The 25,853-nt window shown below is 48.6% G+C and overlaps 3 protein-coding genes across 4 annotated transcripts; 2 read left to right on the top strand and 1 right to left on the bottom strand.

Annotated features, from left to right (window-relative positions):
* The first annotated feature begins 98 nt into the window (after nucleotides 1-98).
* SARM1 (sterile alpha and TIR motif containing 1) lies at nucleotides 99-7,966 on the top strand. Of its 2 annotated transcripts, XM_048967192.1 has the most exons (9): nucleotides 102-864; nucleotides 2,853-3,471; nucleotides 3,652-3,864; nucleotides 3,952-4,043; nucleotides 4,323-4,558; nucleotides 4,643-4,736; nucleotides 4,971-5,160; nucleotides 5,254-5,375; nucleotides 5,625-7,966. In XM_048967192.1, the coding sequence occupies exons 1-9, from the start codon at nucleotides 407-409 to the stop codon at nucleotides 5,752-5,754; spliced, it is 2,154 nt and encodes a 717-aa protein (XP_048823149.1). In that variant the 5' UTR covers nucleotides 102-406; the 3' UTR covers nucleotides 5,755-7,966. The 2 variants fall into 2 exon arrangements, with proteins under 2 accessions (XP_048823148.1, XP_048823149.1); XM_048967191.1 differs by having other exon boundaries at nucleotides 99-864; nucleotides 4,323-4,736.
* Nucleotides 7,967-8,123: 157 nt separating this feature from the next.
* On the bottom strand, nucleotides 8,124-12,995 carry SLC46A1 (solute carrier family 46 member 1). The gene is made up of 5 exons (XM_048967195.1): nucleotides 12,502-12,995; nucleotides 11,567-12,419; nucleotides 11,203-11,286; nucleotides 10,204-10,360; nucleotides 8,124-9,550 (listed from the first exon to the last, which is right to left on the bottom strand). Exons 1-5 carry the CDS (start codon nucleotides 12,751-12,753, stop codon nucleotides 9,475-9,477), a joined length of 1,422 nt encoding a protein of 473 aa, XP_048823152.1. The 5' UTR covers nucleotides 12,754-12,995; the 3' UTR covers nucleotides 8,124-9,474.
* Nucleotides 12,996-13,237: 242 nt separating this feature from the next.
* Nucleotides 13,238-25,176, top strand: SLC13A2 (solute carrier family 13 member 2). The gene is made up of 12 exons (XM_048967194.1): nucleotides 13,238-14,677; nucleotides 17,087-17,215; nucleotides 17,528-17,664; nucleotides 18,312-18,538; nucleotides 19,083-19,263; nucleotides 19,474-19,596; nucleotides 20,467-20,688; nucleotides 21,044-21,129; nucleotides 21,767-21,888; nucleotides 22,368-22,529; nucleotides 23,458-23,595; nucleotides 24,353-25,176. Exons 1-12 carry the CDS (start codon nucleotides 14,576-14,578, stop codon nucleotides 24,476-24,478), a joined length of 1,755 nt encoding a protein of 584 aa, XP_048823151.1. The 5' UTR covers nucleotides 13,238-14,575; the 3' UTR covers nucleotides 24,479-25,176.
* The last annotated feature ends 677 nt before the right edge of the window (nucleotides 25,177-25,853 follow it).

Raw genomic sequence — 25,853 nt, 5'->3', positions numbered from 1 at the left:
TGCAAATCCCGAGCCCACCCAAGAGCTGCTCTGAATTTCCCATGCAGCGGTTACTCAGCGCCGCGCACGATGCGCACCGCGTCCAAAATGCGGTGCCACGGCCACCACGGCGCTCCCTTCCGCAGGGACGACCATAGAAGCCTCCGGGGCGTATGGGGAGGGGGGACATGGAGACAGCGGGGCTGGGCAGGGGCTGCGTTCAAGAGGAGGGCCCTGGGCATAAGGGGGGGCTGCAGCGGTGTGAGCCCCTCCTCGCAGAGGCGGCGCTTGGATTGGGTGACATCAGCTGCGGGCGAGCCGGGATGCTGAGCGTGGCGCTGCCATCGGGTCCCCACCCTGCGTCCCCAAAAAAGAGTCCTGCCTGGGTGGTGCCAGCAGGCGGGCCCTGAGGATGCTGCGCTAAGGGATGTCGATGGTGCTCACCCTGCTCGTCTCCGTCCATCGGCTGTGCCGGCTCTTCGCCATGTCTGGTGCGGAGAGGTTGGCGGTACCCGAGTGCGTGAGCCAGGCGGGATGCTGGGCTGCGGGCGGCTCCAGGGAACGCCGCGAGGTTTCCCCCGGGGTGAATTCAGACATACGGGCGGCTCTGGAGCGGATCCTGCCCGCCCTGCAGCGCTCCATCGCCTGTGCCAAGCAGGCTGCGGGCCCTGCTGAGATGGGGAAAGCCATCGCTGAGATATTCCAGCTGGTGGAGGAAGCCTGGGGGATGCCGACGCTGGGCAGGGATGTGGCCAAAGCATTGTGTGATGCCATCCGCCTGGAGGGAGGTCTGGACCTGCTGCTCAACCTGCTCTACACGGCCGAGCTGGAGACCAAGTGCCAGGCAGGGCAGCTGCTGGAGCAGATCCTGGTGGCAGAGAACAGGTGAGTCCATCAGGAGCCCCTCATACCCCTTTTTCTGAGTGCTCCCAGTTCCTCCCCCTTGCTTGCATGCAGGATTCACAGCTTGTTGGCCCAGCACAGGGGATGCTGGCATGGAGTTGGGAAGTTCCATGAGCCATCCCAGCCAGGTGTCCCTAAGAAGCCCGTTGGGAGATCTGGGTGGTTTGTCTGCATCAGGGCATCTCACTCCAAGGAGGAATGACACAGCTGCCCCCTGACCATAGCCATAGCAGGAGGAGGAGGAGAATGAAGCTATTTCCCAGAGACTTCCTGCTGCTGACCAGTGCAGGCCGTAGGTTGGTGGCCATGGGAGCACCCAACTCATGGCTCTGTGGAAGCTGGAGGTGAATGTGCTGAGCCACGGGACAGGTGAGAGGTGTCAGGTCGTGCTGGAGCAGCATCACCAATGGGGTGGAAGCATGAGGGTGTGCACCAGCACGTGTATCAGCATGCACACGTGGCACCCAGCACCACCCAGTGCACCGCTCACATCACCAAAGGGTGATCCCCATTCTGTGATCACTGTTCAACCCTTTAGCTAAAACCCTGCCAGACTCTTGCAGCTCTGCTTGTTGGGGTTGGTGCCCCAAACCGTTGCTTAGGGAACATGCTGAGAAATCCTAGCCAGAACTGAGGGTCTCTCTCCAGCTCTGTGTGCAGTGTATCTCACTCCCAGATTGAGGACTCGCAGCCCAGCCTTTGCTGTGTGCTGCACAAAGAAGCAGAGCTAAATAGGGAAAGCCCATTAGAGTGAATTAATCCCAGGAGCCTCCGTGGCACGGTCAGAATGCAGCACTCAGCTGCCTGCTAGGGGAGTGCCAGAGCTGCTCCAGGAACAGTTGGAGGCCCCCGGCCCCATTGATAAGTGGGGCCCATGTCACCAACCCACCCACAGCCAGGCTGGCAGCCAGCCCAGGGCGCAGGCTTTGTTTCCAGAGCTCTCCATGGCGTCGGCTGCCAAATCCAACCCAAGGTCAGCACCAGTCACATGGCTGCAGCCTTCCCAGAAGTGCTTGTGCCCCCAGCCTGGAACTTCTCGTGCTTAGACCTCATGCCCATGACCCAGCAGCAGTGTGCCCAACATTGCCCCCTTCCTCACCCTTTGGGCATGGCCCCATCCAGCTGTCCCCTTCCAAGAGAGCACAGGGCTGCAGAGTGGCCGTGTCTCAGTGTGTGGGGGACTGTGCTGAATGTGGACAGGGCTAGGATGGGATCTGCTGCCTGTGCTGATCTGCAAAGTTGCTGCTGCTGGTGGCACAGGGCCAGAGCTCCCATTGCTGCATGCTGTCATTGGCAGCAGTTGCTCAGCCAGGTCCTCAGCTTGGTAGCAACACAGGGAGCAGCCAGCTCTGGCTTAGAGGCAAATGAGTTTTCACCTGGAGCATGATGAAGGGAGCCTATAAACAGGAGGGGAGTCAACTCTTTGAAAAGGTAGATAGCATCAGGACAAGGGGAAATGGTTTTAAATTGAGGGAGGGAAGATTTAGGTTGGATGTCAGGAGGAAGTTCTTTACCATGAGAGTGGTGAGGTGCTGTAACAGCTGCCCAGAGAGGCTGTGGATGCCCTGTCTATCCCTGGAGGTGTTCAGGGCCAGATTGGATGGGGCCCTGGGCAGCCTGGTCTGATATTAAGTGGGGATGATGGTGGCCTTGCATGTGGCGGGGGGGGGGGGGGGTTGGAGATTTGTGATCCTTGAGGTCCCTTCCAACCTGGGCCATTCTGTGATTCTGTGATATTCCTAACCTGCCATTAGCCTACCCTGTGCTGCTGATTGTTATGTGTGTCTCACCTGGAGCAGGAGATGAGCGCAGCACACGAGGCTGTGCACCCCTCACCCTGCACCTGGAACTCTTTCATTTCTGCAGCTGGCAGCACATCTGGCAGCTGTGGTCCACGGATCAACATTTGGCTGTCATGGCACAAACACCACCGTGGTACAAGGGGTCCTTATGGGGTCTTCTCCCTGCAGGGACCGGATTGCCCGGATCGGTCTCGGTGTGATCCTAAACCTAGCCAAGGAGCGAGACGTTCCCCAGCTGGCTCAGAGCGTCTCTGGCATCCTGGAGCACATGTTCAAGCACACTGAGGAGACCTGCTCCCAGCTCATCTCTGACGGGGGCCTGGATGCCATCCTCTACTGGTGTCGCTGGACAGACCCCGTGGTGCTGCGGCACTGTGCCATGGCCTTGGCCAACTGTGCCATGTATGGTGGGCAGGGCAACCAGCGCCTGATGATCAAGAAGAAGGCGGCCGAGTGGCTTTTCCCATTGGTGTTCTCAAGAGATGATGAATTCATCCGCCTGCACGCCTGCCTGGCCATCGCCGTGCTGGCCACCAACAAGGAAATCGAGAAGGAGGTGGAGCGCTCGGGGACGTTGGCTCTGGTGGAGCCATTTATTGCCTCGCTGGATCCAGAGCAGTTTGCCTGTGATATGCTGGGGAGCAGTGACAACAGCCAGGGCAGGACAGCTGAGGACCTGCAGCGCTTGGTCCCCTTGCTAGACAGCTCACGGCTGGAGGCGCAGTGCATCGCCGCCTTCTACCTGTGCACCGAGGCTGCCATCAAGGCCAGACAGAAGAAAACAAAGGTAAAGGGTAGGTTGGAAGGAGAGGTAAAAGGTAGGTTGGCTGGAGGGAAGGACGTGCAAAAGGGCAGCGATGCCACAACCGTGTTCTCTGTGCCCCTTGAGCTCACTAAGTGCCCCAGCCCCAGGTTGTGGGCAGGAGGAGGGGAAGCCAAGTGATGCCTCTTCCCACTGTGCCCACAGGTTTTCAGTGAGATTGGGGCCACGCAGAGCCTCAAGAGAGTGGTTTGTTACTCCACCAGCAGCACCACCTCCTCCCTGGCCAAAAAGGTGCTGCGTCTGATAGGGGAGGAGGTGCCCCGACGCATCCTGCCCACTGTTCCCAACTGGAAGCCCTGCGAGGTGCAGACGTGGTTGCAGCAGATTGGATTCACCAAGTTCTGTCCAAACTTCTTGGTAAGGCTGTGTGCCGGGCAGGGACACCTGTGGGCAGGAGCTGTATTTCCTTGGTAGGATCTTTCCAGCCTGGATTTCACTTGGCAGGAGCACCAGGTGGATGGGGACATTCTCCTGAGGCTGACAGAGGAGGAGCTGCAGGAGGACCTGGGGATGGGCTCCAGCATCACCCGAAAGAGGTAGGAGTGCTCCCACTTATGGCATAGAAACCACAGAGGGGTCCTGCAGGTTACCCAGAAGGACACAGACTTACCTGAGCCCTCCTCCCTTAGCTGAGCTCCTCTGCATCCTGAGGATCTGCAGCCACACGGCTGTTTGCCTCCATTTACATTTTTCCTTCTACACCATGACGTGTCGGTATGCTCTCTCCTAAAGACACGGAATCAAACACCTCCAGGCCCTGCCTGGACCAGCAGCACCCCATCCCCACTCCATGCTTCCATTCACTGCCCTGCCAGGTTTTTCAGGGAGCTGACAGAACTGAAAACTTTCGCCAACTACTCCACCTGCGACCGCAGCAACTTGGCCGACTGGTTGGGTAGCATTGACCCCCCGTTCCGCCAGTACACCTACAACCTGCTGACCTGCGGCGTCAACCGCAACCTCCTGCACCGCGTGACGGAGCAGCAGCTGCAGGAGGACTGCCACATCAGCACCGGCTTCCACCGCGTCCGCATCCTCTCTGCTGCAAGGGGTGCGGGAGCATCGAGGGTTGGTTGGGGCAAGCGGTTGGTTGGGCACTTTTTTAATTGTTTCCATTGCTGTTGGCTCTGCTTAGAAACGCTTCATTCTCCTGTAACGTTGCAAACGGCATCCGATGGGACCGATGTATTCATCAGCTACCGCAGGAGCTCAGGGTCGCAGTTGGCCAGGTGAGTCCCGCGTGCAACGGACAACACTGTGGTGCTGGAATTGAGCTCAGTGCATGGTGAAGGAGCTCATTCCCTGTCCCATCGCCTCCATCTTCCCCTTTCTAGCACTGATTTACCTTTTTTCATGTGGTCCTGGTGGAGGTCATAGCAGGGAGCCCAAAGCCTGGGCAGCCTGGGCTGACAGCAGGCATCTCCAGCACTGTGCCACTTGCTGTCCTCTCCTCTCACCCTCAGCCTGCTGAAGGTCCACCTGCAGCTGCATGGCTTCAGTGTGTTCATCGACGTGGAGAAGTTAGAGGCAGGGAAGTTTGAGGACAAGTTGACCCAGAGCGTCCTGAGCGCCCGCAACTTCGTGCTGGTCCTCTCGCCCCACGCGCTGGATAAGTGCATGGCAGACCCTGAGTGCAAGGACTGGGTGCACAAGGTGAGGGATGCGACACAGGGAGCACAGTGTGTGCTGGAGCAGGAGGTGATGGGTTGACGTGGCCGTGCCCTGAGCACCTGGGTGTTCCTGCAGGAGATTGTGACAGCCCTGAATTCTGGAAAGAACATTGTCCCCGTCACAGATCATTTTGAGTGGCCTGATCCAGAAACACTTCCCAAGGACATGAGGGCTGTCCTGAAATTTAACGGCATCAAGTAAGTAAGGGGAATCTGCCACGCTGTTAGCTCCTTAACTTGCATAAACAGTGATAAAGAGCATGAGACAGCTGGGAAAAGCAACGAGGGAGGTAGCGGAGGCCAAAGGGGAACTGAGTCACTCCAGGAATTTCAGAGCATGAGGGACCAAAGTCTCATGCATCTCCTATGGAGAAAAGAGGCGCTGCACCGAGCCGCCTCGTGGCATCTCAATGGAAAACTCGGCTCCTGTTTTTCTCCCCAACACAGGTGGTCCCACGAGTACCAGGAAGCCACCATCGACAAAATCATCCGCTTCCTGCAGGGCCGCTCCTCCCGGGACTCCTCAGCAGGGTCAGACAATGGCTTGGACTGTTCCCCTCCCATCATGCCGACCTAGAGCCAGGACAGAGGCCACATCCCCTCCAGAGACACGCAGGTGACCCCTTTTGATATGGGGCCCAATTTCTCCCGTAGGTTTTCCCCATCCCAGTAGCGCTCCTTGCCCTCCCTCCCGCAGGACCTGACCCACCTCCTGGCTTGAGATGAGGCCGGGGGCAGAACTGGGGTGTAGCAGCCCTGGGGAGGACAGGCTGCCACCCAAATCCTCATCCAGAGTGGCGGCACCTCCTGAGGATGCAAAGCAGGGGGACTGGTGGGGTACAATGCAAGAGGACACAGGAGGGAGAGACCAGTGCAGAGAAAACAGCTCATCATTGTGCTCCTAAGGTAAAGGCAGGAATGGGCAAATAAAGTTAAGCCCTCATCAAGTCCCTGTGTTTGGGGAAGATAACACATGCAAGGCTTCTAAACCACTGGGCAGGAACTTTCCCTTCCCTGGGGATATCCCTTTATTACAAGAGCTCTTCCCCTCTTTGAGGCCTTTCCCTCCTGATGCTGCAAAACCACTTTGTGCTCTTAGCTCTGCCGGCTGAAGTTTGGCTTTAGATCACGAGAAGTTTCCAAAGGGCTTTTGCAAAAAGTGCTTTTAAAACCATACCCTCCCCTCCGTCTGAAACCTCAGCATTACCACCCTATCAGGTGCATTTATACACACAGCACGGGAGGCTGAACTGGGACTCTGGAAGTAAATCCATGCAGATATGGAAGATGCTAAATGCTGTACCGTGGAGATACGATGCACCGGCTGTATTTTATTCTGTGGTTGGTGCTCCGTGGCACATGTCTAGAACATTCAGGTTGGAAAAGAGCTCTCAGATCCTCAAGTCCAAACCCAACCCACCTCACCCACTGACCACCTCCCTCAGTGCCACATCCCCATGGTTCTGGAACACCTCCAGGGATGAGGACTCCCCCACCTCCCTGTGCAGCTGTGTCACTCCATCATCACTCCTCCCCCCTGCTTTCCCTGAAGCCTCACTACATGCCCTAACTAGCAGGAACCCACATTACCTCCTGGCTTAGATCCATGAAGGTTTCATGAAAAGTAAATTCTGATGCTTAATCAGAGCTTTATACATTGCTCTTATCAGCTCACAGTTAATGGCATCTTTGCTCCCCAGTGAAAGGTTAATAGCTGTATCTGCCCAGCACACATCAGACACAGTGCTGAGGAAACCAACGCGTGAGCCCAAAGGTGAATCTGCCAAAGCATACAAGCAACATGTGAACTGCTTCAGGGAAAAATCCTGACTAACTTACTGAAGGTCAAGGCCTCCACAGCCATTAAAGGACCTCAAACACTGCATTCTCCTTCCTATAATAACACACAACATGATTTTGTATCGTTTCCCAGGAGCTCTCTAGCACTCCTCCTCCCCATGCACCACTCAGTGCACACAAGTTTTACCTGCCCCCTGGACACGGGTGTCTCAGCCACATGAGATCCCACCCGACCTCTTCCCATTTCCCTGCTGTGATTATCTTCACCCTCATGAACTCACTCTGCTTTTGACAGAACATCCTGTCCTCAGTCACTCCCAGTCTTGGCAGGCACTCCAAGGAGATAAACGCATTCTGTTCGTTATCCCTCTCCCTTGCCATATCAAAAAGTTGTTCTACAAATAAATATGGTTTACATTCTAAATCTCAACCTCTGTGCCACATGCTTTTCCCCCTGCAGAGAAAACATTTCCTCTCTTACTGTCTCAGTCTCTCATCCTCTGCTGGGGTGTGATGCACGCTCTCCAAGCACAATTCTCTGCAGGGACACACATTTTGGTCTGTCTTTGCATGGGCTGATGGAGCTCACTGCATCACAGGGACTCTACCTGCTGGTTGCAGGTAGATCATGTCTTTGCTTGCAGTTCTTGGAGGGGAGCCTAGAAGAACTTCAATTTTCTAAATAGACCATAACAGTTCCTATTGAATTTCTCTGCTGCAGGCACGCTGACACAAAAGCAGAGCTGAGCCAGCACACCAGTTTCACTTCACTGCACAACATTTAGCTGTTACTGTTGGATGCCGTGGAATCTGTCGGTAGACCTACAGGCTCATGGACTCCACAGGTTCAGCCACGTGCAACCCTGACAGCATGCCCTGCTCCTGCAGGCAGCTAAATCCAAGGCTTGGCCCACGAATCAAGCCACATCACTCCAACCTACATCCACTGGCACAGCCACACGGACCGAGCAGTGTAACACAAAGTTCCCTACTTCTCCCCTTCCTCACTCCTTGATTCTACCTTTACCACCCACTCTTAATGAACAGGGAACAAAGTGATGCATAAGCATTTCGCACACACGGCTAAAGATGGAGTAAGGAAGGGCGAATCTCATCAACAGCTGCAAGAGGAGAGCAATCTTTTGAAGAGCCATAAAAGAAAATGGGGGTTTTATTCACTCTGAAAGTAATCTGACCACTAAGCAATTGCACATTATTGCAGACATCAGAACTCTGTGTTCAATGCAGTGTACACAGAACCGATGGTTTATGGCAGCGTAAAGAAAATAGGATTGAAGCAATATAGTTAATGTTTTGAAAAGAACAATTACAAATACCACGAATGCGGAGGTTTGCTTGTTGCCATCAACGTGTCCTGAGAAGAGCAGACATGAAGTCACTGGCAAAAAATCATGGGTGCCCCTTACACAAAAGAATTTTTACTTCCAAAGGCATTTATACTGTTCCCTTAGCAGCTCAACCCAACACACCACGGACTGATGAGGAAGGACTGCTTCTGGCTCTGCCATTTGATTTCACAATCACAGAATCACAGGACCATTCAGGTTGGAAAAGTGCTCTCAGATCCCCAACCCATCCTTCCACATTGACCCATTCCTCAGTGCCACATCTCCACGGCACCCAAACCACCTCCCTGGGCAGCTGTGCCACTGCATCACCACTCTTGCAGAGAATAAATATTTCCTAATATCCAACCTGAGCTGCTGTGAGCTGCAGACAGACCGTTGGCACTCATAGCAACAAGCACTTCTAGCACATTTTCTCCTTAGACCTCCATTGTGAAGCTAAAGCTGTCTCAGTGAACAAGGACAGCAATAGCACTCCCATGGAAAACTACTGGCCTGCAACATTCCTATGACTTTTAATCACAACACATTGATTTGGAGCACAGATGTTCTTAAAGCAGAACACGGTCAGGCTGTCTCACCCTGCAAGCTCTGGTCTGGGCCTCATCCACACCAACAGCTCAGCTGCTGCACACTGTGCTACTCAGAATACCAATTAAGCCAGAATTCAACTCTCTCTCATTATCCATCCCCACCCTCACTTTACAAACCAAACTCAACCCAATTCAACTCAACCCAACCCAACGCAGACCAATTAAACCCAACCAATTTCAACCCAAACAAACCCAACTCAACCCAATCCAACCCAACCAACCAAACCCAGCCAACCCAACCAAACTCAACCCAGACAAACCCAACCCAACCACTACTGGTCTTGCACTGCTTTTACTCTCGATTGGCTTTTGAGTAGTCCCTTGGGTTCTCTGTAATGAGCAAGCAGACATTCACATCTGCACGTCAACTTTTCCCTGGCTCTCAGAGCCATGACTTCCAACTTTTGGGCATTTAAAAATCAGTGAGGACAACCAAGGTGTCCCTCAGACACTGATCTGCTCTGCAAGTGAAGAACAAACAGCAGTCTATGGACAGACACTGCCAGAATGGCCAATTCCTCATTGCTAAGCTGCTACTCAGCCATCTGCAGGAGACAAGGAAGCATCTGAGAAGTGGCTGTACTGAAGGTTGGAGTCCTGGATTTCTATCCACCTAAGAAAGAAAGAAATAAAGAACAGTCAGCGCTATGAAGGCACACTGAGACTTTGCTGAATGAAGTCAGCTTTAAAGTTTCAAAGGAACAGAACAAAATGATCCTGCCAGGAGCTGTTGCTCTTCTACCACAAACCTCAATGTGTTTTCTCTTCCAGGGCATTCAATTCTTATCATGACAAAACTTTCACTTTAATTAGCAGAGAAACAATTGAACAGAGACTCCTATGAGAACTCCATCTCCTCCATAAAGGAAGATGTGCAAACTCAACTGCACATTTTGGATTCTGTTCTAAGAGTGGAATGAGACTTGGAAGGTCTGTGAGCATGGACCACCACAGTTCTCATGCTGTAGGTTTATCGCAAGGACTTATGACAGAAGAAAAGGGGGTGGAAATTAGAGACATGGTTAGTGGGCATGGTGGTGATGGATTGGTGACTGGACCTGGTGATCTTAGAGGTCTTTCCCAACCTCAATATGGTCTATTATTCTGTGAAATGAACCTGCATCTCTGCTGATGGGGGCCCTGAACCCTTTCCCATAAGCATAACACAAAACAAGCCTTGCTGAGCCCTTATCCTAAGACTAAATAATCATTCTTATATTACACTCCACGATTTCTATGGCAGTTTAGAAATCCGAGGTAAGTTACCCCATGATAGCTGCTGGAATAAGGAGAACGATGGCTCCAAAAAGAAAGGGGAATCCCCTCATGAAGTGCAAGGTGGAAGGGTAGAGGGAGTTGAACACCCCTGTAGCCACAAGTGAGCAAAGCCCTTCCACGCAGGCAACAGAGGCAAAGAGTGCACCTGCAAAAGAGACAAGATGTGAATGGTGAGAGAGCCATGTAGCAACACCAACACTGAGATTTCCAGGCATGGTACCACTGGAGCTGACCAGGGATGTTATCTATCAGCTGGATTACCAATGCTTCAGAAAGGGTTATATAAATCTGTTTACTGCCAGGCATATCTTATCGCTTGTTAAACATTAAGTGCAGCAGAGGGCTGCATTTTATAGGCTTAGCATCATAAATATCATGTGTATACCACCTTCAATAATGCAAGAAATCCAATTTTGCCAAGTCACCCTCAGGTCAATCCCACCTCACTTCCCCCCCCCCTGCCTGCAGAAGCACTTCCATGCAGTGTGTAACACCGAGTGTAAGCTTTTCTCATGAATTCCTGGACGAAAGGCAAACACATCTTCCTCAGGATTATCCATGATCTTTCACCATGGTCAATGATACAACCCTCTAACAACGCTAAGTTTCTTCCCACTGTTACTGATCTACAGAGAAAAGTCACAGCCAGGGAAATCACTAATATCCGCTTGTTATATAATCCGTTTAACTCTTGCTTCTCAGACCCTCTGAAACAAACTGATGAGTGGATGACCTGTTCCCGAGCGTGAACACAATGTTTTCCATCTTGCTTTCTACTTTTTGTCCTCATCTTGAAAATGCAGCGAGCCTAAATGGATAAATATTGACAACTTCGAGCATCACCCTAGCTTTGAGGGTGAATGCATGGGCACAGGAGTCCAAAGAAGTTAGGGAAGTACCAACCTACCAAAGCAGTTTGGTTTCAATGTCCCACCAAGACAAGTGCTTTGGGACACGGCTTAAGTGCACTTAAGGCCAACTCCTTACCCTGCTCCGTCTCACTGACCAGCTTGGAGAGCTTGGCTCTGATAACTGGAGTAGCTGCCATGGACAGGAACATAATCCCATAACCTGTAAGCAAGATATGGTACATTAGGGAAAGCTCAGCCGAAGACGTGTTGAATTAAAATCATAGAATCATAGATTAAAGTTGGAAAAGATCTCCAAGACCACAGAGTTGAATCATCAACCCATCCCTATCATGCATGCTAAGCTGTGTTGGTCAGTTGGACTCAATGATCCATACGGATCCCTTCCAGCTTGGGATAACCCATGACTCCGTGATTCTATGATCAATTGGCATTTCCAAGCTATGCCCCCAAGATGCGAGGACTTAAGAGCTCTGCGTCACCTGTAAACATCAGTGGTGTTGTAGTAGCAAGAGAAATCACCACCAGCCCAGCAATATTGGAGATGAGTCCTATCTCTGCCACCCAGGTGTCCTCCAGGCAGAGCTGCAGCAGCCGCAGCCCCCCCAGGCTGCTCAGGTACGCCAGGTAGCTGGCAGCTGAGCCGAACCCAATGAGATCTGAGGCCCAGCAGAGCGGGGAGCCAAGTTCATACAAAACATAGAGGTCTTTGGTTCCAAAATGGACAGTGACAAGAAGAAAGAAAGCCAAGGAGTAGAAGGCAAGATTCCTCCTGGAGCTCAGGTTTTCTGGGGCCGTGTACAGCTTGTAGACAGCCTTGTAGTGTTGGAGAGTCAACAGCTTGGCCGCTCTCCGCTGCTTCACTGTTTCCTGCAGACACAGAGCGGCATAGAGGGCAGCAGCGAGGCTGGCGGCGAGCACCAGCCAGAAGGGGTTGATGTAACCCTCAGCTTTACGCCACTGGCCACCACCAAGGCTGGCCACCATGCCCGCCACGCCAAGGCAAGCCTCGAGGATGGCCACGCGGAAGGTGCGGGCGCGTTGGTCGCTGCTATCGGCTACGGAGGCAAAGCAGCCGGCCAGGATCAGGTTGTAATCCCCCAGGAGACCGCTGACCACGCGCCCTAGGAGCAGGTAGGCGACGTGCAGCCGTAGGTACATGACGAGGAGGTATACGGCCGCTTGCATCGCCATGCCCACCGCCGGCAGTACCAGCACCGGCCGCCGGCCCGCGCTGTCGCTCCACGGCCCGAAGAGAGTCACCGAGAACAGCCCGACGAAGAAACCCCCCAGATTGATGTAGAGGTTCCAATGGGCGACCGCCGCTTCCACCTCCTGAAAGAAAAACGCACGGTGGTAGGGGGGCGGGCACGGCCATCCCAACAGCTCCCCGCCGCCCTCCCCCAGCGCTCCCCACCTCCCGCAGCGGCTCGACGGCTCCGCTGCCGTTCCCGCAGCCGTCGGGGCTGCTGCCATTGGGGCCCACGTAGCCGCGTTCGGCCCCCAGCCGATCCCATAGGTACTGGGTGGCCAGCGGGCCCTGCAAACCGAGAGCCAGCGTGGCGAGGAAGAGCAGAGGCTCCACGGAGAGAGCGGGGAGGCAGCGGCGGGCGGGGGGCGGCGGGGCGGGAGGGGTAGCGGCGGTGGGGGGCTCCGACGGGGCGGCCATGGCTGCGGAGGAACGGGCGGAGAGATCGACAGAGCGGCCCCACCTCCGGCTCCGCCCCACAGATGGGAGTGGGGAGGATCCGAGGGAAGCGCTGCTTTTGCCGGCTTTCGTCTTTCGTGTGTGTTTTTGCGTTGCTGGGGATCCCTGCTTTGGGGTTTCTGAGCAGTGATTAAAGATATTTCGAGTCCCAGCTTGATGTGCTGATCTTCGAGCTGTAGTCTGCCATTTAGATGCAGAAGAACCTGGGAAAATACGTTAGAACGTGGGAAATTGGGTAGTTAGCAACGTGTCAGCTTGATTAGTTCTATAGGATCACAGTGGTTGGAGTTGGAAGGGACCCCCAAAGGCCGTCTGGTCCCACTGCCTGCAATGCACAGGGACACCCACAGCTCCATCAGTGCTCAGAGCCTTTCTGCCTGACCCCGGATACTGCAAGGATGGGCACCACCACCTCGCTGGGCAATATGTGCCAATGCCTCACCGCCCTTATCCTAAACAACCTTTTCCTTTTATCCAATCTGAATCAGGGTTTGGTGCCTCGAAGACCAGATCTGTCAACAAAGAACAAGTGCTTTAAATCAACACTTTAAAAACACAATTCAGAATATGAGATTAACCCGTTTACATAAACTGGGGTAATCCCAAATTAATGTAAACTGACATCACTCCAACACCACTGAGGGAGTGTTAACCACAGCATCACAGAACCATTCAGGTTGGAAAGACCTCTCAGATCTCCAAGTCCAACCCCAGCCCACCTCCACCATGCCCACCTCCCTCAGTGCCACAGCTCTCAAACACCTCCAGGGATGGGGATCCCAGCACTCTCCAGGCAGCTGCGCCAAAGCATCACCACTCTTTGGAAAAGAAGTTTTTCCTAATACCCACCAGAAGCTTTTGGTGGAGCTACCATCAGGTGACCCGTGGTCTTTGCTTCTCTTCTCTCTCTGCTTGACCAAGCCATAAACAGAGCTGTGCCATTTAAACCAAAGAAATGGAAACATCACCATTATCTGAAAGCTACACAGGCATGGCCTACCCAATAAAGACACCCAGGTGTCATTAGCAGGATGCTCCCTTTGGAACTAACAGCTTCCACTCAGTTCCTGTCTACTTACAGAATCAAATAATTCACTGTTGGAAGTTTTTTTTGCAATTGAGACCAAAATTGCCACTGATTTCCCAGGTTTTCCAAATTCACTTTAAATAATAATAGTATTAATTGCCCTATGAGCTACCACAGCTGTGCCTAAAAAACCTGATAGATAGGAAAGGTGAAAAACCCATCGCCTGATGCTTGCAGTTTTTGGCACTGTAGCCAAGCCTTGCCCAGTGCCTTCACACACAACAGGCCAAGTCAGAAGGAGTTATTACTTTCCCTCTTTAACCCAGGGCATTTCGTATAACATACCGATCTGTTCTGGGTGGCCAGAACCATCACCCTTTAAACAGAGTAGAAGAAAATCGTTGTGAGGTTTCTGCTCTTTTTGGTTTTTTTATGGGAGATACCTACTGAGAGGAGGCATGAGGAAAGATCAACACTTGCACAAAGCAAAGAACCTCTCGGGATGCTTTTGAAGAACGCCTTGGGCGCAAGGAGTTAATCTTCTCCCGGATTTACTGGTTATCAGAAAGGCTGTTGTAAGAAAGTTCTTGATCTGACACTCTTCTGCTGTCCCCTCCCTTCTTTGTTCTCTTCCTTCTTTCTCTGATTACATCCAAAAACAACACCCAGCTGCCAGAGGTCAATGTTTAATGCTGCTCTGTGTTTATATAGTCCCCGGGAGCAGCGCTGGGCCTTTCAGCACTGGGCAGCTCCACCATGGCTCCCTGCTGGCGGCTGCTTCTTGCCTTCAGAAAATACCTGGTCATCATCCTGGTGCCCCTTCTCTTCTTACCACTGCCTCTGGCTGTTCCTAGCAAGGTAAGGACCTTTTACGCTGTATTTAAGAGCAAATCTGTCCTTAGAGACGATCCTTGGAAGAGAACATGCAAATTCTTACAGGCTCTTCATAAAATCACAGCATATCCAGAGCTGGAAGGGACCCATGAATCTAATTTACCTTCTAAGGATCGATTGCAAACTGCTTTCTGATCTAACATTATCCCATTCACGTCCCCTTTCAGAGTTGGGTATTTTTTTTCTCATCATTGCTGCCAGGTAAAAGAGTCACCTCTCACACTCAGATAAGGAACTCTGTTACATCGGGGAAAAAAATGCAACGTGTTTCACTCTTCCTATCATTATTTCCATAATAAACTTCCAAAAAAAAAACAGAAAAAAAGATTTAAAATTTTAAAATGTCACGTTTCAAATGACAGAATGCTGAACGTTCCTTCTGAAGAAGTAAGCTGTGAAAGCCTGTAGCAGTAGGGCAGGTATTTCTGAGCCATTGATCACTGAGCGCAGGCAGAGTGCCAGCAGTTGGATTAATCTTCACTCTCATTTCTCCTGCTCTCCTCATGCAGACAGAGCTAACCTCTGCTCTTCAGGTCTCTCATTCCACTCCTAATCCCTTCTCCCATCACTGCTGCTCTTCGAATGCCAAGTCCTACCTCCTCCCTTTGATCCCCGCTGATCCTCAGCTTCTGGTCTCCTTCCCTGTTCTTCTCCATTCTTCACTCTGTCTTTTTTTTTGCAGCCCCTTCTTCCTCACTGCTCTTATTTTTTTTCCCTTTTGAACTCATTCTTTTTCATCAGACCAATGAGTCAGAGAGTTTCTGAAGCTTGGGCCAGAGGTTTGCAAGCACGAACAATGGAGTGGCTCTGGTGGGAGGAGAAATGCAGTAACTGATCAGGCATGTCCTCCCCTTCCCTTGCTATGCAAATAAAACAGCTTAAACTGTCACTTAAAAGCTTACTAAAACGACAAACAGAAAATAACAGACAAATATTTTTTTTTTGCTAATTAACTTTCTGTAGGCCAAAGTTACAATAAGTTAAAAGAGATTTGGATCATAAACTTTCTGAAGTATCCAGAAGTGGGAGCCTTGTTTTTCATCTCTTCCTGGGGTTGCTGTTACCAGACCATAAGCCCTTGGTTTTGTGTTTCCAATTGGTGCCATCCATGGGTGCACCTTCATAACAACAAAATAAGGGAGAAAAGGGACCATCAAAGTGGGAAACTGTCTTCAGAGCTTGACAGAACCAATAGTTAAGGTTACTGCCACTCTCATTCAAGATAAGGCTTAAAAGGCCTTAAATCTCTTCAGGATTCTCTGGCAGTATTACTCTTCCATCCCTGGTAATATGCCACCAAGATGCTTCCCTCCATCCATTCAACCTTCCTTGGTTTAAACCTCTGTACTCAAGCCATCACCTTTGCAATCTCCTTTTCCTAATTCTTTAGTCAATAAACATTGGTACGGTTTCATTCATTCTCTCCATTCTGTGTATTTTGAATGGACATTCTCAATCCAAGACCACGCAACAACTTTTTTCTCCCAAATCCTTTGCTCTGACTGCTGCTGGCACCTATTATTTTGCCAGCTCCAAATTAAGGAAGATCCTGTATCCTGCACTGTCACTTTCCCATGGTTTTTTTTCCAGCAGCCTATCAGTATACCATGTTGTGATATGGCATTTTGAATCCTTCTGGTGCCCAAGGCTGAGTTAAATAGCCTTATATAAAATTTAGAGTAGTTGTCTGCAGCAAAACCATGTCTGTTTCCTCGGGGGAAAAAAAACCAAAAAGATAATGTGAAACATGAGATTGTACTTTCTTCAAAGAAATAACTCAGAGTCAATGGAAGATGAAACTGACCCATGACCAGTTTGTCAGCATTTCAAAGTCTGTACTGAGCTAAAAATCTGATTTTAAAAAATAGATAACAGTATTTCCAGTACAAAGAACACAGGCTGCTGAACCTACCAGAGGTTCACCAGGGCCACATCCTGAATTATGCAGAGGAAAAAGTGGGGAAACCTTGACTACATTGAAGATTACTTCTGTGAATCAAAAGACAAATAAAATAAAATAAAATAAAATAAAAAACAACAAAAAAGAGAGAGAAAATACCAGCATCAGCAAAACCAAGACATCTATGCAGGGACTGCCAATCCCTTATCTTATCATAAAAGGTTCAAAGTCATCTATTTCTTGTCTTCTCCCATCAAAGGCCCCAGTCTCTCCCTCTAGTTGTGACAAGGTCGATGAGTACTTTGTCACTGGGTTAAGATCTGCAGTTAGGGGACAGATGGGAGGAAAAGGCAGAAAACAACCTTTTCCCAAATCCCTTTATCAGGCAATGCGTATAACAACGGGCTGTTGCCTTCTCAGAGCGTAAGTGAGGTGTAGAGCCCATTCTGACTGCCTGCACTCCCTTCTTTCAGGAGGCTCAATGTGGGTATGTTATCATCCTGATGGCACTGCTGTGGTGCACGGAAGCTTTGCCGTTGGCTGTCACAGCACTCCTTCCCGTCCTGCTCTTCCCAATGATGAACATCATGGATTCAACAACAGTAAGAGACTGGGGTCTCGTCTGATGTTGGTTTCTAATGGCCATCTCTTATTTGGGTGGGATTTCCAGAGTGCAGATCAAAGAGGAAAGCACTGCACCAATGTTATGCAGAAAATGTACTCTGTTTATGGGATAGAGCCTGCTCGTGCCCACAGCGGAGCAGCTAATCTGAAATTGAAGCAGATTCATTAATCAGATGCAACCTATAGTTAGCATACTAATGACTTTGGGACAAGGTCCCCCCCGAGAAAACACCTTCTTTCTATCTAATGGTTTCTTATCACTGTTCTCTCCCCCTTGCTCCATGTTGTAGGTCTGCAGGGAGTATCTGAAGGACAGCAATATGCTTTTTATTGGGGGACTGCTGATGGCCATTGCTATTGAGAACTGGAACCTACACAAGCGCGTTGCTCTGTGGGTCTTGCTCATCACTGGTGTCAGACCAGCCCTGTGAGTAACAGCCACAAAAACGATGTGGGATAGAAGATTTCGTGGCATTACCTCCTGTCAGCGCTGCCTGAAATCAATTCTGAAGTCAGGGGTGCTACTGGGTTTGGGCAGGAGCACAGCTTTTGACAGTCAGGAGTCTTTGGCTGAAATATAGAAGATATCGACTCTATAAATGCTATATTGATTGCAAGGAGAAGAGAAAATGGGGGGGTGCTTGTTTTGGAAAGAATAACTGTTTGCCAGACTGGAGCTTTAAGCCACGCAGAGGCCATGTTACCCTATTTAATTTGTCCCAGATCATAAGAAGAGGTAATACAGAAGGAAATTACAAAGCAACAGAATGAAAACGCATATAAGATAAAACCCATTTCATCTGATGTATAATCTACATCTCATCTAAAGAATAATTTTGAGACAAATAACAGAGTAATACTGCAACAAGGATTAGAATTTTATATGAGTAAGAAGAGACTCTTAAATGATAGAGGTAGGATAAATCTACAAATAAGAAAAGATCATTTTCCTTATTGTTTAAACTGATTGCTGGGCATTTTCCAAACCTTGCATTTGTAAACAGAGCTTTGTAACAGAAAAGGGCATGGAAGCCCTGAGTTCTGACCCAGCTTCTTCAAACCTGTTTGTTTCAGCCTTCTGATGGGCTTCATGCTCGTGACTGCATTCCTGTCCATGTGGATCAGCAACACAGCCACCACTGCCATGATGGTGCCCATAGCACAGGCGGTTCTGGATCAGTTGCACCAGTCAGGAATGGGATCTGAGGCACCCAACCAAGTGCTTGAGAAGGACAACAAGGCCTTTGAACTGCAGGAAGAGCCAACAAAATCAAACAGCTTCAAAGAAACGGAGGAAAAAGGTGAATGGGCTCTGGGCATTTTTCTCTTTGGGATGGGATGTCCTGATGCCTTTTCACTGGCACAGTCGTTGCTCCTAAATTCTGAAAAGGAATTTACCTAAAGCATCCTGACTGTTCTTGCAGCAGTCGTGAGGCTCTTCCATGAATCAAAGGCACAGTAAGTTCTACTGACTTGGATGAAGGTCAATAGCTCAATAAAACAACACGTATAAGCACTGCTTTAGCTGAAGACCTCACATTAGGTTTGATATTTCCTCACATATTATGTTAGCTCCACTGTAATCTGCTGTGCAACTCGTCAGACAGCAGTCCATCTGAGGGACAGATTCTGGCCTATTTCCTGCCTGAAGGTTAGAGATTAAAATGATCTTTCTAATCCAAAGATACATAATCACACAACAATATCTCTTCAGACTTCATCACATCAACTTCAGCTCTGAGTCCGTTGTGTTTTAGCCTTCAATTACAGAATTTTACAGACAGAAGATCTTTTCCTACCCAGTGTAGCTTCTCTAACCCCCCTCATTCCTATCTTGGCACCTAGGCAATAACCACGTCCTGGCAGTTGAGGAAGGCAAAGAGAAAAGTGAACACCCTATAGACGAGAAGCACAAGAAACTCTGCAAGGGAATGTCTCTCTCAATTTGTTACGCAGCCAGTATTGGAGGGATTGCAACTCTGACTGGGACAACACCAAATCTGGTGCTGAAGGGACAAGTTGATGAGTAAGTCTGGTTGGATTTGGAATACACATCCATTAAGATGCATCTTTCTGCTCCAGCTGACTTCTAGTTCATACACAGAAGGAAAATATCAGTTTGCTAACTGCAGGGAAGTTGGCTTCTCTTCCTTGGGGAGCCTCAAAACACCTCCTGTTTTTGAATACAGAAGAGACTGCAGAGTTTGGGATGCTGACAGCCCTCTACATTTTGCAGGATCTTTCCCAACAATGACAACGTCATCAACTTTGCCTCTTGGTTCTCTTTTGCTTTTCCCACCATGGTTCTGTTGCTGGTTTTGGCCTGGATTTGGCTGCAAATTCTGTACTTGGGCTTCAAGTAAGTACCCTTCTCATACTAGAGCACAGAGCACAGGTCTGTTATTAAGTACTCATTACATACCGTACCACGAGTGATTCTTCCACTGATAAGCCTATGCTTGATGTTTACACACCAAGTAGAGAAGCATTCAGATACAACAGAGACCAGCAGCACTGCACACTGAGTATCTGTTGAAATACTGCATTTTTTTTTTCCAATAACCTGATGAAATCCCAGCAAAGTACACTCCATAGCTGGAAACAAGGAGCTCCATCTGCACACAACCTGTTCTGCTGCATTGCTTTCATGTCCTAGAAGATTGCTGTGCTTCAAACCAGGAAATTGATTTCTGCATAGAGCTGGTAAATTCCCTCCTGACGAAAGTGGTGCAGAGCTGCAGGATTAGCATTGTGTCAACACCCCATGCAAACAGCTTTCATTGCCAATGTGACACTTGGACCACCACTTTGGCATTAACCTCTTTCAACTGGAAAGAGCTTTCTCAATACCTGAAATGCTGTCTCATTCCTCAAGGTCCTATTTGTAAGTCCTCCTTTTCTGTAATTTTAAAAACCTGCTTCCTGGTGACACCCAGTGCCAGTCACACTGTTCTTGTCATTATTACCCTCTGTGTATCACACTCTGACAATGAGGTTTTAGGGGCAGGAAAGTTTTGGGTTTTTTTTTTAATCTTGGCAGCACAGAATACAACGCAGTTATCATCTACATCTGTGGCTGCTGATGTCACAACATTATATATATAATTTATATTAACACACACACATATATATACATAACACAACGTGTCTGAGTTACAAAGTCCAGATTCTCAACTCTTAAGACATCTGGCAAATTTCTTTGATATTTCTTGCCCATTTTTTCTTCTAGTTTTCAGAAGAATTTTGGTTGTGTGAGAGATCCCTCTGCAAAGACCAAGGAGAAACAGGCCTATCAAATTATCAAGGACGAGAACAAGAAATTGGGGCCCATGAAATTTGCAGAGATTGCAGTCCTGGTCCTCTTCATCCTGCTGGTACTGCTCTGGTTTACAAGAGACCCTGGTTTCATACCTGGCTGGGCAACAGTTCTCTTCAACAAAAATGATACGAGGTACCATCACCTCTCCTCCTTGCTCTGAGCAAAATTCTATCAGGAAACAACTGAATTATAAAGCATAGCCTAGCTTTTCTCTTCCCAAATGATCTTTAATGAGGATTCCCTGCTTATGTATCCTGGCCTAGGCTGTGAATGAACACAGTAACATCTATCAGTAGTGTTATTTTGGGTAGTCCTGTGTGGCATCAGGATTTGGACTTGATGATCCTTAAGGGTCCCTTCCCATTCGGGATCTTCCATGATCATACCAAGTTTAGAAGTAAAATTTGCACTTGTTATTGCATTATTCAGTTTCTTCAGTTCCTTATGCACCTAAAACACCACCAATTTTCTGACTGATCCATTGCAGCTTTGTCACTGATGCGACAGTTGCCATCTTCATTTCACTGCTGCTGTTCATCATCCCTTCCGAATTCTCTATCCAGAAGCAGACAGGTAAGCTTACTGAAGGCATCAACTGCCAGAATAACTATGCTGGAAACCTTATATTTTAGATTCACTAACGAAATTTCAAATTGCTCTTCCAGTATAGCTATAGTTTTATGCTTTAGGCATACATTCCATGAAAAGCCCTCTCAGATCTCCAAGTCCAACCCCGCCATGCCCACTGACCACGTTCCTCAGTGCCACATCCCCACGGTTCTGACACCTCCAGGGATGGGGACTTTCAATCTCCCAGTGCAGCTGTGCCACTGCAGCACCACTCTTTTGGAGAAACGTTTCCTCATATCCAACCTGAACCATCCCCAGTGCAACCTGAGGCCATTACCTCTCATCCTATCACTAATTGCTTGGGAGAAGAGGCCGTTCTCTGGATACGTTGCCATTCCTCTAACCCACTCTTACTTTTCATCTACTCTACTTTGCTTTCTGAAGCAATTGCAGGTTATTCATTAATACCTTTGCACATCAAGCTTTAAAATCTCCTCACTCACTTTCAGTGACTATCCCAAAGCCACATTGATCTTGCTGACAGAAATGCCCTCGTATTCCAACTAAGCCTACTTCACACTGACAAGTACCTCTTTCTTGGGAGAACATAATATACAACCAATTCTTGTTGGGATTGTAGGCAGCAAGACAAAGATCCGAGCACCTCCAGCTCTCCTGAACTGGAAAGTAGTTCACGAGAAAATGCCATGGAACATCGTGCTCCTGCTGGGAGGTGGCTTTGCCTTGGCCAAAGGCAGTGAGGTAACACCCCTCTGCTTACCTGCTCTCTGTGGGTGTTTTCTCCTCTGCTTTTCACATATGCTCTCCCAGAACACAAGAGGGCACGCTGGGAGCACCAAACACACGTGGCGGTCGGACAGATTTCATCCTTAGGAGCAGTCCTATGATGAGAAGAGATGTGTTTTGTAGCCCATGCCAACAACACGGTGCAGCACAGCAGCACAATTAACTGTGTTTCTAGAAGACCGGTGATTAAGGAAATACCCCATTACACCAAGGACTCTATTAAATGCAATTAAATCAGTGTGGCAAGCACAAGATAGCACTTCCAGGATGTGTCTCCCGCGCAGTCCTTACAGCCTCCACACACATTTCTGCAGAAAGAAGTTTGTATGAGAAATTCCATAGGGTAGAACTGATGAGGGAAACATGGTTGGACTGTGATATGGGTACTTCTTCTTCAGCCTGCTATCCTGACAGGCATTTTTCCTCTGTTACAGGAATCCGGTCTGTCCGGATGGTTGGGTACCAAACTGACTCCTCTGGAGCAAATCCCTCATCCAGCCATTGTGTTTGTGTTGTGTCTCCTTATTGCTACTTTCACTGAGTGTGCCAGCAACGTGGCCACCACCACCCTCTTTCTCCCTATCCTGGCTTCAATGGTGAGTTCAAAATGCCCTCGTAAGGGCAGCTTTCAGGCAGGGAAATGCTCAGTGGTGAGAGGTGGCTGGCTGACACCGCCAAGCACTGGCTCATGTAATCTGATCAGGAGGCAAGACTTTAAATAAATACATATGTATGTGAATGCTTATAAATTCACACATACTGTGCGCTCAGTTCGACCTTCCTAAAATCATTGATGGGAAAAGTAAAAGGATTAAACTCATGGGCATAGTAGACTTTGCCTTCTGGCCTAAATAACCCCATGAGGTCACTGCCAGCTGTACTCGTTTTTTCCTATTTGTTCTGCACAGAGAGCAGCAGCAGCATTTGTTTCCCTGTAACATTCCATTACCGTATTTCACTCCAACCACTGGCCTTCCACAAGTCCAAAGACGATAGCATTAGTCAAGCTCTGTGACCTAATTCAGAATTTCCCCAGGAAACTCCTGTTGCAATGATAGATGCCATTCTGCAGTGTGAAATGGTGGCTCCAGACTGACATTGGAGTAAGAACCACCAAAACCTTTTTTGCATAGGACACAGACTCCAATAATCCTTAAGATGACCCATTCACCTTCAGAGTTTCCGCCAATAATTTAGTTTTGCTCACAATCTGTTTGAAGGCCCTTTATACTCTTTCCTGGTTTTTGAGTCTAATGCAGTCGTTATTATTAATTTATACCTTAGCAGTGATTCAAAATCCACAATCAGGAACACAAAGCATTGACCCCAGAACCAATTCTTGCTGCTGCTGCTGCACAAAGATGTTGAGTAGAAGTTGCTAAAGCAGACCCAACGTATGAGTGGTTACAACATTTGTGAAAGAAATGATTTCTGGCATGGACAAACGCAATTAATATTCTGCCAAAAGGTTTCTGTGCATTTCTGTGTATCAAAACCATCACCCGTGCTTCCCTTCTTGCCTAGGCTCAATCTATCTGCCTCAATCCACTCTACGTCATGCTGCCCTGTACACTTTCAGCATCGTTGGCATTCATGCTCCCAGTGGCCACCCCCCCCAACGCCATTGTCTTCTCATATGGACATCTCAAGGTTATAGACATGGTGAGAAAAACATATTCTTGTCATCATTTTCATCACTAGTTTTGACCTCTTTCCCCCTCCCACCCCAATATTGGTTGTTCTTGAAAGAGTGTTAGAAAACTCACCCTTCTGACGTCAAATGGAAAGACAAATATAAATGTCTGAATTAATTAATGGTCCCTCTATATATATGGGATCCAGCTTTATATACTTATAAAGCGTACATTTACAGCCTTATCAAGAAGTTATTGAGCTTTAAGAAAACATTCAAGTCCTCTTGAAGATGTTCCAGTGGCAGCCAGAAGTGGCAATGTGTATCTGTTCCAAAAGCCCACGTGTAGATACGATCAGGGATGTCGAGGTGTGCACTCTGTATGATCCTTCTGCAGTGACCAAGGCAAAGCCTGCACCTCTCACAAGGCTGCCCTGATGCCCGATCTCAGTATGACAAAGAAAGATGGACTAGGATGTCTTGTCTCTGGGTAACTTCTCCAATATATAACACCAGATACCAATACCAGGTCAGAGGAGAAGGTTCTACGCAGGCAGATGGAAAGGATTTCAGGACTTCTAGCTTAACAGCTCTATCCAATGGAAACCCAATTTCCATTCTACAGGCTGTATCTTGTGAATGAAACCAGTTTAAATGTAATTAGATGGAGGTCTGAAGGAGCCAAAGAGGGAAGCCAGAAAAACTAAACATAAGACAAGCCTAATCAGCGTGGAAGGAAGAAGAGCATTCAGTTCAATTAATAACATTTTTGCTTTGTAATTCCAGGCCAAAGCTGGATTTGTACTCAACATCTTGGGTGTTCTGACAATAAATCTGGCCATCAACACCTGGGCTTCATCCTTGTTCAAGCTGAATACCTACCCATCTTGGGCAAACTCAACGTATTGTTAGTGACACAAGGGAACCAAGAACTGCACCTATTAGGACCATAACATGAGCAAACCCATCACTGACCCAAGCTTTGCTGAGGCAGTGGCTAAGAGACAGCTCTATTCTGTGCAGAAGGACTTGCTATCTATGGGGAAGATCAACCCATTGATAAGGTGAGGCCTTTCAACCTCCTGCCTTTCAGCTGTTCCAGGTGTCTTCAGACTTTCTGCCTCTGCAGGGGAGCATTTTCTCCAAGTACTACACTGTTTTTCAGGCTCTGCATGTAAAGTCTTAAACCTGCAGTGAATGAGAAAGAACTGTGTATATAAAAGAGTGGAGAGAGACTCTGTGCACTGACTTCATGCCTGTGTTTGTGTATCAGCACTGATGTGAATATTCACCTACAGGCACCAGTGTATATGTTCCATATGTACATAATGTTGTATACTCTGTGGGCAAGAGATAAATCACTTGCTGTCAGCCTATCCTATGACTTTGAAATGTATATATTTACAGCCTACTCTGTTCTGAACGTAGAGGACTGCTTTTATCCTGAAACATCCATCCCGTTGTTATTTAAGCAGCATTACAGTCTGCAATGTCATGGCAGGAATAGAAATATTCCCCTGAGAAGGACCTTGTGTCCTAAAGTGTATATGATTAATTAAAGGCTGCTGTTTTTTATGCTCATGTACAAATATCACTGTAAATATACTTGTCTTCCATGTGTCAATGGCTTGTCTGAGCTTCCTTACGCTAAGTTAGCACAGTTGAATTTGTTATCATTAAAGACATAATTACTACTAACAGGTTAATTTTCTTGCACTACTGACACCAAGATCTTCCTTTCCAAACCCCCAGTATAACTCAGTGTTCAATCCCTGTTCTCCTACACCAACTTTCAGTAGTAGCACACAGGTTCCCAGTGACCAAACTGACAAAGACAATGGATTTTTTTGATGCCTACAATGCACCAACCTGCAGTATTTCCAGTTCCAGATGTTAAGACAGTTCTGGTACCTGCTGGGCACTGGTTCCCTCTCTGTTGATAGCTTTCTTGGAACAATTGCTGTGGAAGATCCCAGAAAGGATAATCTGCTGTTAACTCTTCAGAGACTTTGAGAGATAGAATCAATGTTTTGATTTCGTTACGCGATAGGGTTCTAACATAGAATCACAGAATCATTCAGGTTGAAATAGACCTCTAAGATCATCTGGTCCAACCACCAACCCATCGTAATATCCATTCCATACCATCCATATCCATCAATGCATCAGTGTCCATAGCACAGGAAGGAAGGGTGTTATTCTTTTTGACTGAAGAGCTCCTGGCTAATTGATCTCATTCACATACAGACTTTCTCAGCCCACTTAATGCATTCACTTTCTTTCCCCC

This window comes from Lagopus muta, chromosome 20 (genome assembly GCF_023343835.1).
Source record: "Lagopus muta isolate bLagMut1 chromosome 20, bLagMut1 primary, whole genome shotgun sequence".
NCBI lineage: Eukaryota > Metazoa > Chordata > Aves > Galliformes > Phasianidae > Lagopus > Lagopus muta.
Note: the sequence above shows the minus strand (reverse complement) of the source record. Positions and strands in the feature narration are given on the sequence as shown.